The sequence below is a fragment of the Cervus elaphus genome, chromosome 13 (assembly GCF_910594005.1).
Source record: "Cervus elaphus chromosome 13, mCerEla1.1, whole genome shotgun sequence".
Classification (NCBI taxonomy): Eukaryota; Metazoa; Chordata; class Mammalia; order Artiodactyla; family Cervidae; genus Cervus; species Cervus elaphus.
Genome location: NC_057827.1, coordinates 63183581 through 63201352, shown reverse-complemented (window position 1 = coordinate 63201352; position 17772 = coordinate 63183581). Strand labels below are relative to the sequence as shown.

Below are 17772 nucleotides of genomic sequence, written 5' to 3'. Positions count from 1 at the left end.
CTCCTCTGTCCATGGAATTCTCCAGGCAAGATTACTGGAATGGGCAGCTACCCTACTCCAGGGATCTTCCTGATCCAGGGATCAAACTTGAGTCTCCCACATTGCAGACAGACTCTTTACCAACTGAGCCACCAGGGAAACCCATCTCACAGTACATTAGACTATAATTTTACGGTATCAAGAGTGACTTTAAGGTCAATAATGCTACTCTTAATAGTTCAGTAGGATGATTTAGTAGTTTAGCGGAATGATTCTGAACAAAACTAAACTTACTGATGATTTTCATCTTCCTGACCCTGGCACTACTCTACTACGGAGACTACTTGACCGCCCTTGGGGATAAGGATAATGTCTCTACACACACACACACACACTCACACACACACTTGGGGATAAGGATAATGTCTCTACACACACACACACACACTCACTTGGGGATAAGGATAATGTCTCTACACACACACACACACACACACACACTCACACACTTGGGGATAAGGATAATGTCTCTACACACACACACACACACACACTTGGGGATAAGGATAATGTCTCTACACACACACACACACACACTTGGGGATAAGGATAATGTCTCTACACACACACACACACACACACACAATCTTCATGTGTGCTAGGTCACTGTTTCTCTTTCCTTTCTAATTCCTCAGTGAAGTCTTTGATTCAGTAGCAGAATATAAAAAAGACCACTCTTCTCCACCACCCTGCCAAAAAGACCAAACTGTTACTTCATACTCCAAAAACCCTGAACACAAATTGTAACAGGCTCAGGGACTCTCTTGTTTCTTAATACAACATCACAGAAAAATAATTCAATTGAAAACCTTTTATAAATGTCAGAATACAGGATGGCAAATAAATCAAACTAAGTGGAAATTCAAGTTTTATATAAATTTTCCCCAAAATATTTATAAATTAATTGTAACTAATACAGTAAAAATTCTCTACTGATTTAACTAGAGATATTTTTGGTTGTCACAACTTGAGGCGACCAGACAGGAGCAGTGCATTCAACTGGAAGAGTGCTGCTTTTAATATCCTCCAGCATAATCCCTAAAAAAGAACTATATAAGGAATTCCCTGGTGGTCCAGTGGTTTAGACTCTGCAAGGGCACAGGTTCAATCCTGGGTTGGGGAACTAAGATCAAAAGAGAGAACTATGTGGTTCAACCGTATCAACAGTGTCAATATAAGGAATTCTGCATCAAGTCTTAAAACCAACAAAAAGAAGAAATGCCCCCTAGGAGAAGAGACATGAAAGACCAAACCTGTAAAGCCTAACCTCTAAAGTCCCATTCTCTAACCAATTTACTACTGACAGACTACAGAGAAAAGGACAAAAATGTGATCAGGAATGAGCATTAATTGCAAAAGTAAAAGTCACTCAGTCGTGTCCAACTCTTTGTGACCTCATGGACTATACATTCCATGGAATTCTCCAGGCCAGAATACTGGAGTGGATAGACATTCCCTTCTCCAGGGGATCTTCCCAACCCAGGGATCGAACCCAGGTCTCCTGCATTGCAGGCGGATTCTTTACCAGTGGAGCCACCAGGCAAGCCCATGAAATTAATCCAAACAATTTTTGTTACCCTCAGGAAAATGAGGAAGAAGAATTATATCAAGAATTATCAGTTAATGAAACTAACAAGGCATTCAAATTACTGAAACAAAACTATCAATGAGATAGAACTCTTGTTTCACATTAAATAAATCTACGATTTGGCCTTGTCTATGGTTTTCAACTTAAAGGTCTAATAAAAAGCGATTAAAGCAAAGCTGTGTTTCTACACAAGAATGAAGAATCACTACGTTCAATAAATGAGTAAAAATACTTAAACCTGCACATCCTTTGCTTTAGCTCAAAAGGAAGTTCTTTTCAAAATACATTTTTACCAAAACTCTTATCAATGACAAATATGTAGTACACATAGAATCCTCAATTTTGAATAATCTGGCTGCTAAAGTTTCAGTCAATTACTTGAAATATGTATACACTGCTTTAAGAAAAATTATAAATTTGGCTAAAGCTAGAAGATTTTAACTTTTCTTCTACCTTGATACCTTGCCTCAGGTCTTCTTCTATTTCTGGTTCTCTTCCCATCAATTTCTCAACTATATTATAGACTAAATATGCATTTCAACTACCCAGGAAAAATGACCACTATTTATGGCATTTTTAAAAAATGGCTTCTACACAACTTTTTAAGAATACATTTCCTTTACCAGAAGCCTAGTCATTGATTCAACAGTTGTATTATTTCTTGATAACGAAATATTAGAAACTCAAGGAATGGTATTATAAAAAACTAAATGAACTAAATATTCAGTTTGAGAGTTTAGTATCTGAAGACCTAAAAATGCTCACTGTTACAGAATTCCTTATAAGGTAACAAGCGTCTCAAATAGTTAACATACATATTTAATACATTTTTAAAAGCACCTTTTGAGGGAAACATTATTTCTGACATGTGTAAGTAATCACAGAGTTTCAGCTTTGAAGTGTTCAATCAAAATGTATTTATAAAATCACTGAATTTAATTCAGTTTTTCCTGTTTTCAAAATAGCTAGACACCAAATATAAATTCTACTGTCAACAGTCTAAAACAAAAGATTCTAAACATTCAAGACTCTAAATTCACTCGGATAAGAACAGATAAGGCAACTGCTGTGTTCAGCTGATAAATTTCTTTCTATACAATTAAGTCACCTTACCTTGCTTTCACTGATTTCTCGTATCCACTCTTTTACCAGGTTATTTAATTTTCCCAAAATTAAAATCCTGTTGATAGAGGATATCAGTCAAGTATCAAGTTGTTTGCTTTTCCACATCATTTTTAATATGCAGCTTCCTAAATTTTAACCAGTTTTTAAGTTATCAGAAATAAAGTTTATAGTAGTTCGCTACATGCAGGCACTGTTACACTGGGCAAAGCAATCTTTTAGCTAAGCAAGGCATTCCTCTTTCTCCTGACAATGTTGTAGTACTATACTAACCAAAATTACTGCAAATCAAAATAAAGGAAACAGAACTTTATAAAGAGGGAAAGTTTCTTCAAGGTATCATTCTTGTTTGAAACAGATATATACTGGGGAGAAAAATTCTGACTCTCAGTACAGAATTCCTCAAAATTAGCCTACTATGTTAATAAAAAATTGTACCTTAAAAGAAGACATAAACATACACACACTGACCTGCGCTGCAGTTCCTCTTCCTCTTCAAAAACCCCAAAGGGCTTCAGAGTCTCAACCAGCTTCTGTGTGAGTAGGCAGTCAGTCTCCTTGGGGGCTGCTAAGCTGATGGGAGAAGTAATGCCATAGTGCTTCTGTGGCGGCTGGGTTTGCTGTGATCCCTGTGTTGTAACTGGACTGCAAACAGAACTGGATAAAATTACTGCCAAAAAATTTCCACAATTTGAAACAAATCAGCATAATTAGAAAAAATGCAGTTTTAAACAGTTGATTCCTTACCATACTCCAAAAACATGTTTTAAAACAAAAAATAATGCAAAAACTAAATGACCAAGAAGAAAACTTTAGTTCTCCTCCCACTCCAAGGATTTTAACTTTGCTACTATCTAAACATCTAAATAAATTATAAATAAGAATCCAATCAAATATATTGCTAGAGAAAATGCTATCAAAGATACAGTGAACTTCTAAGAAATTTTACTTCTTGAAAAGAGGCCAAATCTGTTAAATTGTTATTTCTAAAGAGATGAGATAAATACAAAAAGTTTTACCAACACAAGAGATTCCCCAAGTGGAACTTAACATCTGACTATCAATGAATAAAACTCATAGATAACGAGGCAAATAACAGAAACATAACTTGGAGGGGGAGAGATATATTCACACTAAGCTTGTTACAGTATTTTTGCTAAGATTTACACTTTAACAATGATTAGTCAAATGTTTTTCCGTTTTAAGAGAAATTCTAGATTTTTACAACCAATAGGATTTTAACATAACTAGTGAAAAGGTCTAGTATGTTCTAAATGGTTTAGGAAATTAATCTGACTCAATTTTTTTGTGTGAAACCAATTCTTGTTTTAGTTCCCCTCCCTTTATAAGTCAATGGACAGAGATTCTAAAGCAGCACAATTATTAACTAAAAACTGCCTGGTCAAATAATGTACAAAACCAGGTAAGGAGAAAAAGCTAACATTTGAATCAGTTATTTGCCCCAAATTCTGTTCTTTAAGAAATAACTTACTTTATACACACACACATCTTTACTTCTTTCCAAGTTCTAAATATATATATATATATATATATTTAAATGAAAGCACAATAGCCTACTAGAGCAATAAGGTGCAGGTATCCTATGCAGCTAAGTCCCATTATGCGTTCACTACTGTCCTGGGTTCTGGTTTATACTAGGCGGGACTGTCTTATACTGTCTTCTCATATCAACACAACACCTAAGAATGCCAGGAAGCCCACAGTGTTTACTAATGAGTCAATAGACTGTACAGCATTTAGTTTATGCTTCCTGAACAAGTTATGCGTTGTCTCAATTTTAAATCAGACCTTACAGTAACATTTGCTGAATAAATAAGTATTTATCAGATTTATCTCTTATAGCAATTAATTTACGTCAGATCACTTCCTCCTAGTAACTTTAATATAAACTCCACTGCTATACAAGACTATGATGTCAATTCACAGAGCTGGGGCTCCACATGAGCACCAAGCACTGTCAAAAGACTAAATATCTCACATGATTAAAATATAGGAGTTAATGTAACTGTAAATACATTCATAATATCTTGGTTAATACATATTTTTGTCAATCAACAAATAGCTATCCTCATATTCCATAAAACTGACATAAAAAAGGTAGCCCTCAAAACTGCCCAATCATTTCTTCCCACCATGCTCTAATAGATTCCAGATAAATTACATATTAAGTGTAAAAAAATACACTTACCACATATCTTAGCGTAATTAAATTCTCGTGCATTGTTCATTGCTTCATACGAGTTTTTCCAAGTAAACTAGAGCCCTTCATGACCACCCCAGGATTATAAATACTTTTTATAAAGGATTTTAATGTAAGTAGAGCCAGTAAAGAAAATAAAGTTCATTCTAGCCAGATTTGGTTCAAGCAAGCAATGAGAGCTTTCAAGTCAAGTATAAACTGAATTCATGTTTTCCTAACTTAAACCTCTACTGATTTTTCTTTTGTTTTTTTTTTTTTTTTTTGAGCAAGTAATAGTTCATCTGCATTCTCTTCCTTTCTGAAGAGGCTAAATTCATTACCAGTTGAGTTTGAATATCACCAAAATGTGGGTGCTCATTCTCTGTGGCATTACGCTTTCTTGCAGACTCATTTTTTTCTTTCTCAAATATTCAGGTTCTTCACTGTCACACAAAAAACAATGCTAGGAAAGTCCACTGTCTATTTCAACTATATTGCCAAAAATACTGGATATAGGCTCAGACTTCTAAATTCACACCAAGTTTGCTTACTTTAATTGGGGGGAAAAAAAATGTTGATATCTACATTAGTTTCCATATTAACAGTCTCATGGGGAAACAAATCATACCCCAGCTGTAAATGTTTATTAAAAATGTAGTCACAGCATAGAAGATAAAACCAGATTTACTCAACTCACATAATTCAAAAAAGAACATATATATCACTTATCTCTATATGTATACATATTTAATACAAGTTATATATAGAATATATACTAATTCAAGATCACTTATGAAAGAAATAAAAATAAATCACAACCAAATGAAAGGAAAGAAATAAATGCATGTTCTGAAAGGTACATGACACCTATGCCTCCAATAAAAATGGCTTAAGCTTAGCCCAAGTAGTTAGACTCGGAATTCTAGGATGCCAGATTCTCTGAACGTCTGACATGTAGAAACATTAGCTATGATTGAATGGAAGAAGTCAAATTTTTACATTTAATTTTAATATTAGAAATTAAGGAGGGGGACAAACATTTAAGCATCTTTTTTGCTGCTGTCCTATTTCTAACAAAAATAATATACACATTCTAATGTTGGGTAATTTGAAAAGTTCTCCTTTATAGAATTTCTCCTGGAACCATACACCAGACAGCTAGCTATCAATCCCAAGAATGCAAAGCTCTTCCTCAAATTCTTGAACAAAGAAGCCACCTCTCCACAGTCCATCACTTTTTAGAGACATTTTTACCAATATGCAGTTTTCTTCAGACTTAACTATTAAAAAAAAATAACTTCTACAATTATATAAAACAATAAGGAAAAAAACTAGATACAGAGCCATAGTATTTGTGATCCATTAAAATTTCTTTCTGGTTTTCCATTTAAATATAAAGAATGCTTGTGCTTTTCCTGAATAACTGGTTCACTTTCATCTCATGAACATATTCGTGTCTACTTTTAGGCTACTGCCTGAATTCTTAGAGCAAAACTGATGGCCATCCAGCAAGTTCTCTACAAAAATCCAAAAACCCCTGTACTTCTGTAAGAACTATTTTAGTACCCTAATTTCTAGGGTACTAGAAATTATTATACCTCTGCCCTGATCCATCCTCTTCATCCACCTTTAATGTAAACAACCTGTCAGTTTTCAAAATATGACTAAAGCCCTTTTAAATCTTAATCCTTTCTAGATCAGAGCAAGAGATAAATTGTGCCCTACCCTCCAAAATTACAAAGGGCTCTCCCAGTGGCTCAGTGGTAAAGAATCTGCCTGCTAATGAAGGTGAGTTCGATCCTGGTTGGGGAAGATCCCCTGGAGGAGGAAATGGCAACCCACTCCCTTATTCTTGCTTAGAAAGTCCCAAGGGAGAGGAGCCTGGTGGGCTAGTCCATGGGGTCATGAGGAGTTGGACAGGACTGAGTGAGCGCACATGCACAAAATTACAAAGGGCAGCCAAACACTCCTCCCCCAACTCTACTTTTTTGGGGGTCAGGAGGGAGGAAGAGAGCACAATACTAAATATTTTCAGAGTTCTCTCATAAACATAGGGCATTTTCTTTATAATATTTAAAATAATTTACATCAAGGCAAAGCTTGCACACAACACATGCCCATCTTTATTTTTTTCTTGTTTTTTAAACTTCAACAACATTTTATATAACAACTCCATTCCAATACTTGTTCTGACTCTAGGCATCCTGGTCCCACTCCTTCTATTCCCTGGCTATGCCAGTCTGCCATCCACACTGCTACCAAGCATTACCCTCCTAAAACAGGGTAAAAACCACATGACTTCTGGTGTAAAGGCATTCAAAACTCGGTCCACAAAATCTGTTCCCAACCCAAAAGCCACCTGCTAAGAGAAAGCAGGCCTGATTCACTTCTACTCGTCATGCTGCTCTGAGCTCACCTCTGCCGTTAGTTGTGCCACTCTTATTAAGTTGCACCTTTATGGGGTCATTAAAGCTCTTCCCTGCTTTGAATGGCAAGGTAAAAATTTAAATACTGTAACACACTTATGTCACAGAAGACCAGTTTCCAAACACAAAGATCTGTCCCTTCCCCATGCTAGGCTGTCAAGGATCTAAATCTAATCAGGGTACTTAGAAATGGCAACATTTTTGTGAAACTAGAATATGATGTAGGCTGCTTATTTTGGCTAGAGACTTGTTTCAAAACTTTAGGCATCCAGTTTAAACAATACTTGCACTGTGAAACATTAAAAACCACTCTGCTGCAATAACTATAAAGCTAACTCAAATGCTGTAAGTTCCTATGATTTGTAAACCAGTTATGTAGCCATACTTTCAAACAGTCAAAGGATGATCAGTCATGGATATGGTATACTGATGACCACTTCAAGTAAAGGAGGAAAGTAAGGAACACTCCAATGAAAAACTACATTAGTTATTTGTTTTCACTAACTGAATGAAATCCAAGGAGGATTTTCACTTTTACAAAAAAAGGCAAAAAGCAAAAACACTGTTCGTTTGTTCTGCAAGCTGTTTCAGAGGTAGCTTGCACCCTGAGTGGCAAGAATGGCACTACTACCAACCTTCTTTCCCAAGGAAATATGTACGTTCACTATCAAACTGCTGTTAACTTTTAACTATGTCTGTGAGCCACTATGCTTTATCTCAATTTATTCTGTGCATCTGTTAGCAAGATGCATGTAAGGTAGCTGCTGCTTCATTGTATGCCATTTTGGCTTACAAAAGGTTTCATAGGACCCCTCTCTTTTGGATAGCGAGGGAAACCTATATCCTTAAAATGTTCTTATGTCAACTTTTTTAAAAGCTTCACTGCAAATCAAGGAAGCACATAAAGACAATCATTTCTTTCTGTCAGACTGGAGAGGGCTGATGTATATCTGGTAAAATGAAAGACTTATTATAAACATCTAATGTTAGCAATGGTATAAGAAAATCAGCACTCTTATCCATCACAAAGGAGGTGAACTTGGCATATAATTTTTAAAAGCAATCGGGAGTCACTAAAATTTTTTTAAAAGCTATGTCTAGCAATTTCACCTCTAGCAATCTATCTTACACAAATTCACTAGGACACAAGGACTCAGACTGAAGGCCCTGAAACTGGAAGACATATCCTCTTTAATTTACAATACATTTTTAATACATAAAATGTGTACAGTAAAGCACAAATTTCGACTGCTCATAGGGTAGGAATACAATGGATTAGAGAGAGACAGGCCAAATGTGGGCCCAAAATCCTGCAAAGCAACAATGATCTTGAAATGGGGAGTGCCTATTCCAGCATTATCCTTTATAAAGGGACCATGCTTGGTATTTGTAAATAAATACCTCTCTTAACCCCCACAGATTCTGGAATGTGACATTTCTCAGAGGAATAATACAAAAGATACCCAAAGTTGTTCGCTGAACAGTTTACCGTGCACTACGAACTGGAAACCACCTAAATATCCATTAATATGATACAGGACTGACGAATTATGGTACATTCTTACAACTTAAATCTATGCTATATAAAAGAAGGAGGCAGGAGCATGGAAAGAGGCTCACTATGTCAGGTGTTGCAGAGTTTAAGCATGATAACAGTATTTATTGAAACCTCAGGATATTCCAGATAGTGTGGCAAGCACTTTACATTATTCCCAACTGTTTGAATGACTCTATTACCTGTCTCCATTTTACAGATGAAGAAACTAAAGAGAGGAAAGGCTGACCTAAATTCACTGGGTCAGGGTATGACCTCAGGCATCTGACTATAACCGTTAAGCCTCCAGACATCTTTCACAACATACAGTCTTGTATCTTCAAAAATCATTTGTGTATTTCAGCCATCTTGTTGTTCAGTCACTCAGTTGTGTCTGACTCTGCAACCCCATGGACTGCAGCCTGCTAGGCAAGAATAGTGGAATGGGTTGCCATGCCCTTCTCCAGGGGATCTTCCCCACCCAGGGATCTAACCTGGGTCTCCCACATTGAAGGCAGATTCTTTATCATCTGAACCACCTATGTCTATTACATCTATACATGCATAAAAACATACCAAGCAGAATTGACTGGTGGAATAATTTCATCTTATAACATTTTGTTTTGATTTGTTAAAGCATTTTTAAAGTTGATGAAATCATACAGAAGTTGAAAATCTAATTCTATTCACCATTAAGTTTGTGATGGTAAAGAGGCTAAAACCACCTCCCCACCCTGAAATCATTCCCCAACAGCAAGAGACACCAAGTAACTGCTCAATTTAAATAATTAGCATTTTGATTATTGGCTCTGTAGTTTATCCTAATCAAACAGTTATTTTAAAGAACTGAAATAAAAACTTTAAGACGGCCTCTTCAGTGTAATGCTCTATGATTAGAAAATTAAGCACAAATCATGATTTACAGCTTTAGAGCACTGGTAAAGCATCCAATGTTATCTATCAAACTTCATTAATCCAACTTTCCTAAAAGCACTTTTCCTCATTTATTTTTCCAGAAAACTAATATTACTAGGCTGCAATTTACTGAATTAGGATCCCAAATATGTATGAGAGACAATACTAAAATCAGGAATACAAAGATAGTCTATCCTCAGTGACAATCTCAAATTTGGTCAGGGATTCAGATCTTTAAACAACAGATGGGTGCAAACTAAAAGCTTATGATAAATAATACAGAAAGAAAGAATCAAGGCTATGCCAAAGGAAAAGGACAAGGAGGTGTGCACTCTGAACAACTAGAGAACAGGAAAAAAGCAGTCTCAGAAGATAACACACTAACGGAAAGGACAACAAATCACCAATGGTGTTTTCGGAAATGGTTAATATTTAACGACTTTCACCTCAATTTAAACAAAGCTCAAGCTACTGATGAATCCCTGCCTCCTCATATGGGACATTTGGAACTAGAGACCCATCTTATCAACAGGGCCAATTGCCTCAAAATGTAGATACTAGTCAACAAAAAAACACTCATTTCTTGTTAGTTTCAGTCTGAAGTTAAAACTGAAAGCTTAACTTACCTTCCTTGAAAGAAATCAGATAAATCACAATAACACATTATATATCTTTATATATAACCTTTAGTTATAAATTATATAATTTGCTGTTTAAAGCCCTTAACCCTAAACATAATGTGTCCACTCAATCAGGATAAAAGGACACTGAACAAAATAAGAATATGGGATCTCTCTAAAATATCTGAAAGTGCACTAAATATTAATTCTTAACAGAAATAATACAATCTACTCTTTCACAAGAAGTTTAAAATATATTTAAATTCTACTAGTAGCTTAAGAGTCAAGCTTACAGTATTTGCTAAGACATTATTCTAAATGGCTATAACATATCACCTTCAGCCTGTGTAAGAGGTACTAAATATAGTTAGAACCTAACTACAGTCTTAAAATATGTAGTCCAGGTGGCTCATCCAGCCAATATTTAGTAAGCAGCAGAGCACCTATGGATGAAGCAATAGTTCACCCTCAGGGGGAACAAATTATGATGAATCCCAAGGTCAAACTTCGGAAATAAACGGTTGATTATACAGAGAAAAGCACTCATTACTCAAATGTAACAAAGGCCAGGTATTTTCCCTTCTTTCCTAAGGGCACTTCTAACTGTCCCTTTGCCGTGTAAAAGGGGCAAGAAGTAAAAACAACAGAAACGGCCAAATCCCAGCATTCCTGCATCAGCATTTCTCAAGCATAAATTGAAAATGAGGGAAATGTAACTAGAGAATCTAAAAAATTTTTAAAGTGTATCAGAAAAAAATATTCAACAACGTATTATATCATAGTAATATACACATTAACTCCAGGATATGCAATTTAGATGCTCCTAATAACCAAAGTGACAGGAACACTATTCTTAAAGAAAAACTTAAAAACTACAAAGACTGTAAAATACAAGAAGCTGGTTTCTGAAATATAGAGGGAATAGAAATTTGAGAGACAATTCTGTAACAGAAGAGGAATAAAGATTTATCTATTTTAAACTTCTACATTTTCTTCTTCCCAAAATTCTTAAGTTTTCAAATCAGAATGCTGTAAAATTTTGCAGACCTGCAATCCAAAGATTAAACAAGTATTTTTCAAGAACCTGATCTTGAAAATTAAGAATACTTAAGACACATCAACAGATGCCAATTGAGTTGAGGAAACACCAAACAGGTACACAGGAGATGCTACAGTACTAGGATGAAAATGAAACATGGAACCCAGACTCAGATTTGGCTCCAATCTACAACTTAGCGGGCTTCCCTTGTGGCTCAGCTGGTTAAGAACCTGCCTGCAATGTGGGAGACCTAGGTTCGATCCCTGAACTGGGAAGATCCCCTGGAGAAGGGAACAGCTACCCGCTCCAATATTCTGGCTTGGAGAATTCCACGGACGGCATAGTTGCAAACAGTCAGACACAACTGAGCGACTGTCACATTCGTTCATTCAAGAACTATTATCTCCTGCAATGGGGCTGTTTCATGAGTCAGAAACTGAGACTATACAGTCATTTAAATTTTAGCTGCTGAAGAATCAGGATGATGAACATACCAAATAAAAGACAAGCCTCCTCCACCAACCAAAAGTGAAAAATAGCTGGGACTCCAACTGGTCTCATTTTGCCTCAAGTGAGCTTTTATAAACTTGCCTACATGCAACTGAAGGTGAAATTTAATTGTAATGTTAACTTTAAGTAGTTCAGTTGCCAAGAAATGTAATATTCTGACGAGTCAAAACATTTTAAAAGATATTTTCAAGCTAGAAGGCTTAAAAAGGGGAGGTGGTGGGGGGCGGTCAGAGAGTAGGAAGTGAACAGGCTTATAAATTTACCCAGATCCAATACTTTCCCTCCCAACTTCTCCATCAAAAAAGCATGAATTGAAAACATGTTTACAGTAAAATATCACAAGGGCTTTCCCATGGCTCAGCGGTAAGGAATCCACCTGCAATGCAGGAGACGCAGGCTTGATTCCTGGGACAGGAAGATCTCTGGAGAAGGGAATTGCTATCCACTCCATTATTCTTGCCTCGGAAATCCCTAGAGGAGCCTGACAGGCTACAGTCCATGGGGTCATAAAGAGTTGACACGACTGAGTGACTGAACAACGACAATCACATTTCAAAACCATAACCAGCATCATTAAGCAGCAAGCAGCTCATTACAAAACCTCTAAATCTTAAAATCTGATAATCAAAATCTCTCAGATGTTACCCTTCTTAAAGGTTATCTAATACACTGCTTTTCATTGACAACAAAAAATGTCTTTTATCAGGTGTGTCCATTCCTCCAGACGTTCAAAACCCACCAGAGATGCCGCACTGACACCACCATTGCAAACAGCAGCCTGGGACAGTTGTCAGCTGTCACTATCCATCAGCAGCTCTCACTCTGGGGTTTTCAGGACTCTTACAACTCAGTAAGACTCAAGTAAGCTCAGGTTTATGTGGATTACGTCTGTCACTGTTTACTGCATTAGAGATTACAACGGAAGTTTCTTTAAATGCTAATTCATTTAAGTAACAAGAAATCTATCATATGCCAACATAAATGATTTTTTAAAAAATAATTGTTGTCTAAAACAAAAGATTTAGTGAATACAGCACTATTCTACATTTTTGCAAATCTCTTTAATTCTGGTTTAATCAAAAACAGCTGGATTCTCATATCTGCTTCTGCATGCAATCCTGATAAATTGTTTTGGTAGATGCACAGGAAGAAAACCGGGAAATAACACCATTGTAACTGGAAAGGAAGAGTATTTTAACAGTCTTTTCAAATAATTGTGGATATTCTTCTTTAATACTCCACCAAAATGCCCCAAGTGGTAATTTCTTAAAGCCTAGTTACAATATGAAAGCAGAAACCACAGCAAAAAACCCTTTGCATTCTTGTATTAAAATCCACTGGTCCATCCTGCACTTACACCTGCCTTCCAAATGTTGACACATTTTAAAAAACACAGTATTTTTAAAGTGTTCATTAAAATAAAATAAAGTGTTCATTAATATCACCATCAATCAAATCAGAAATTTTTTTTTTCAAATCAGAAATATTTTTAATTATTGGGAGGCTGACAAGTTCACAATGGCAGAAACAAGCATTACATAATTTTAAGTTTTGCTTGAAAGCTCAAATTTTATCACTGACTACAAACACTGTCAGTTGTTTTCCTCAAAGACAGACTCCATTTTTCAAGTAAATGCTAAGTCGTCAAGTACGAACACCATGGTTCATTACTTGTTCTTTCAGGTAAAAACAGAACTCCATGAGAAAAGCACTAGCTTAGCTCACAAATCAACCAGGTGAGCTCTTCACAAAACCACCATCCTTCTTTTTAGCAGTTTTATGTGTACTTTCCATTTTATCACAACATATTTAAAAGACAACCTCAAAGGTCAAGAGTCTTAGTAAAATTAACACTTTTACTGTTTCATCAAGGACTTTTTTTTCAAACTGTGTGTCTGTGTGCATATGTGTAGTGAAATAACATAAAGACAACTAGAAGTATATGGCACCTCTGCCTTGATTCTTCCTAAAGCACAAGCTTCATTACCCACCATTCCTTTTATCCCACTGGTGCAAATATCAACACACTAACAAAAACATAACATCTCAACACTGTGAATAGTTTGGATTTTACGTACTAAGGATAAAAGACCCCCAACGTCCAGACTTCTACAGGACACACTCTGAAAACCACTGCTACACAATATTACTATCCACCAAAAGGTCCCGGTTCTACCTCTTATCGCTACATGAAAGTACTCCAATCCCCCTTTTGTGACAACCCCAAGTATTTCGAAGAAAAGCTATTGTCTCCCACCAACTCTTGCTAAATATCTCTTCCAATAATGTCCTACAAATGTGGCATGAGTGTTAAATCATTGATAATGTTTATTCCCCTTGAAGTCTTTTCATTACCAGTGATAGCCAGAAGTGAGCTGGAAAAAAAAAAAGATCTGACCAGCACAGAATAAGGCAGAAATTGGAATATAGTTCCCATACAGGTATTATACTTTATATTAATGCAGTGGCTCTCAACAATATTTTGGCCCCCAGGGTACACCTGGCAATATTTGGACACATTTTTGGTTGTCATTACCAGAATACGGGGAGTGGGAATCCTAAAACCTAGTAGAGGTCAGGGATGTTGACCCTAAAATACACATGACAGAATTATCGGCCTAAAATATCAATAGTACCAAGATGAGAAATCCTGTATTAATTGATCTGAAGACTATCAAAAATCTTGGAAACTTCATCACCATGGCTCTTAAACCACGTCAGCTTTTCAAAATTATACGTGCAATTAGATACGCTTTGGGACAATATATGGGAGACTTGTTCACAATGTTTTCTAATGATTTTCTAATGACCTAACTTCAATAATCTGTTTTAATTCCATCCATTCTGACAACTCATCTATGGTCTATACCTCAACCCCACCCCCCATACAATTTTAACAGCCATACTGAACATGTAACTGGAAGTCAAACACAATACAGTTTGAAAATCACAATTCAAAACATGAAATAAAATTAATGACACCAGAACATGAAAAACAAAGAAAGCAAATTAATGGGGGGGCAGGGAGCCTAATTAACTTGTCTGTCTTTGGCCTTTCCAGTTTATTTCAAAAGGTCTACAGTACACTTAGGGTTAAAAATAAAAGAGGGACAGCTAATGAATATCTGTCCACATTTCAAGAAACACACTAGAAAGGCAATATCTATGTGTGGGAATCTGCTGCCTTCACTGTATCTCCCATTTTAAACATTTGAACTAACTTTCGAAGAATCTGAAGCACTTAGGTCTTTAAAAGAAATGTATACTTCCCTTCCCCAATGTTGGGAAAAAGTAGGTATAAAAGAACTGTCAATTTCTAAAAGACATAAATTATTTCTTCATTAAACCACTTTAAGAATACATTTCGTATTACTGATCAATGTTTAATACTGACATGATGGATTATCAGAAACAGAAGTCCTTTTTCAAAAACAGCAGTAAAATGTGAGCTAACACAGTCGTTGACTTTAATAGCTGCTGAATTGAAAAATGCCACAAAAATCCTGCTAAGACTCGGTTCTCCTAGTAACCCTTTTTATCGTTCCATAAAAGGAAGAATCAATTAACAGGGACCTTAAAGATTACAAGACTTTAGGTCTACATATTTAATTAAAACTAACAAATATTCTCATTACGGAAATAATATGCTGATAGGCCTCTTAACAAAATGACTCGAGTGGGTGAGAAGGAGCATGAAATTCTTTTCTAAAATATCGTGTAAGTACAACAGGTGTGTTTAATGCCCGTTTCAAAGTTACAGACTCACCTGTAAAGACAGACACACACGTATACGTACATAAATAAAACTGTAAAACTATAATCACATATATTTGCAGAAGTTGATTTGAAAACAAAAAAAGCAAAAAAACACCTGAGGCGCTACAGTAGGTGTCAGAAACCCCAAAATTTCTCTTCTACGTTGAAACAAAACTTCAAGGGTCAATTACATGCTTGGGGGCTATAACGAAGAGAACTCCTCAGCCCTTCGTTTCTTACCCTTGAATCTTCAAAAATGGAAGAAATGCAGTCTCACTATTTAGGCCTCTGCACTGCTGTGTATATACGCAGGGAAAAAAGGCTGTAATCTTTCCAACAACAATGAGTTCTCAAATTACCTCCCATTCTTTCAAAAAGAAAACTTAAAAAAAAAAACAAAAAACACCAAAACTCTACAAGGGCAAGAAAGTAAAAGATGTAAGCCTAGTGGGATTAAATGCCGAAGACGAACTACAGTAAGAAAAAGTCTACCATCAGAAAAACAAAAAAAGTTAATACTGCAGATGGAGAGAGACGGAAGCAGGAAGAACTCCGGCGACCCTATCAAAACAAAACCGGGAAAGCAATACGTAACGCAACGCCTTTCGATAGGGGCGCCCGGCAAAATGCCCCTTTTCTGGGGACTGAAAAGACTGAAGGGGATTGGGGCGCGGGTGAAGGGGATAGGGGTTTCAAACAGCGGGGCTCGACGCTCAAAACTGGGTTTTGGTTTTTTTCTGACTCGTGTTCATGCAAGCTAGGACGTGGAAGTGGGTTAACACTGGCGGACGACGTGGGCCAACTTGGAAACGGTGAGGAGACGTAGGCCGGGAACAGAAGCAGCGGAATAAGCCCGCCAGGCGCCGGGGTGGGGGCGGGAGGCCAAGCCCGAACCCCGAGGGCAGACCCCGCGAGGAGCAGGGCCTTCCGCCCGGGCCGCTGGCCACCGGGTTGTTGTTTTCTGTTTGTTTTTCTCGCCTCCTTTCTATTATCGGACCAAGCGCGAGAAGTCGAGCTAAGAGGTTCCTCCGGCCCTTTCCGGAAGGGGAAGGCCCCCGGCCCGACAGCCGCCAAAGCCAAGAAAGGTGGGGTGGGGGGGAAGCGGGAACGGAGCACAAGGGGGAAGTGAGGCGGAGAGCGGGAGAGAGGAAACAGGAAGAGCCCCAGTCCTGCCGGCCTCCCCCGCGGGGCGAGGGCCCGGCTCCTGCGACCCCTCCCCCTCGCCCGACGCCCCCCAAGGCCCCGTCGGCATGCGAGAGAAAACAGAATACAAATCACTTACAACGGCATCGTCTCCTGCGCCGGCACCGCCCAGTCACTTCCCCCCCGCAACCGCCGCCGCTGCCGCCCTGGGCATGATCCACTGAGGCGGGAGGGAGGGGGCGGGGGCCTGCCTTAGCCCTGGGTCCTACCCCACTCCCGCACCCGCTCCCGCCGCTTTAAGCGCTTCTCCTCCTTCCCCTTCGTCCTAACATGGCGCCCGAGCGCTACCACAGCAACGTTCTAGAACCGGTGACGTCGTCACGCACGCCGGGCGCGCGCCTGCGCGAAGCAGCCGCTCGGCGCCGCGAAGCCTCACGGGAAGGGTAGTTCAATAGCCCGCTGGCGCCCCGGCGACTTCCGGCTGGCGCCCCAGCAACTTCCGCCCCGATCCCGTCCACCTTCCGCGGCTGCAGTCTAGGTGCGGGACCGGGTGAGAAAAGTGAAGGGTTCTTTCTCTGAGCAGCGGAGGGGGCGGGTGTCTCCTTTTATCGAGCCGGTCTGGTCGCCGATGCGGCCCGGACTGCGCGTGGCAGGGCCCGGAGAGGGGCGTCGCTTCCGGTGCATTGTGAGGTCGCGCAGGTCTCGCCGCCCGAGGTCGCGCTGCTCCTCGGACTGGTCGGTGGAGGGGCTTGGAGGGGCCCGAGGCGCCCGCGCGGGCCCACTACCCGCCCCGAGCCAGTCCAGCGCGGGGCTCGGCACGGTGTCACTGAATTGTAACAAGTCACTCAGCCTCCCCTTACTTTTCTGGAGAGTGAGTGTC

At 38.5% G+C, this 17772-nt stretch overlaps 1 protein-coding gene across 6 annotated transcripts in view; it reads right to left on the bottom strand.

Annotated features, from left to right (window-relative positions):
* Nucleotides 1-17319, bottom strand: part of PAPOLA (poly(A) polymerase alpha) — a 52588-nt gene extending 35269 nt beyond the window's left edge. For 3 of the 6 annotated variants that reach the window (XM_043922698.1, XM_043922700.1, XM_043922703.1), the window contains exons 1-3: nt 17032-17319; nt 3221-3394; nt 2741-2807 (exon numbers count right to left, since the gene is read on the bottom strand). In XM_043922698.1, coding sequence (XP_043778633.1) covers nt 2741-2807; nt 3221-3394; nt 17032-17039 — 249 coding nt within the window. In that variant the 5' untranslated portion in view covers nt 17040-17319. Of the gene's footprint in view, nt 1-2740; nt 2808-3220; nt 3407-17031 lie in introns of all 6 variants that reach the window. The other 3 variants (XM_043922697.1, XM_043922699.1, XM_043922702.1) reach the window with 1 other exon arrangement.
* Nucleotides 17320-17772: the final 453 nt, after the last annotated feature.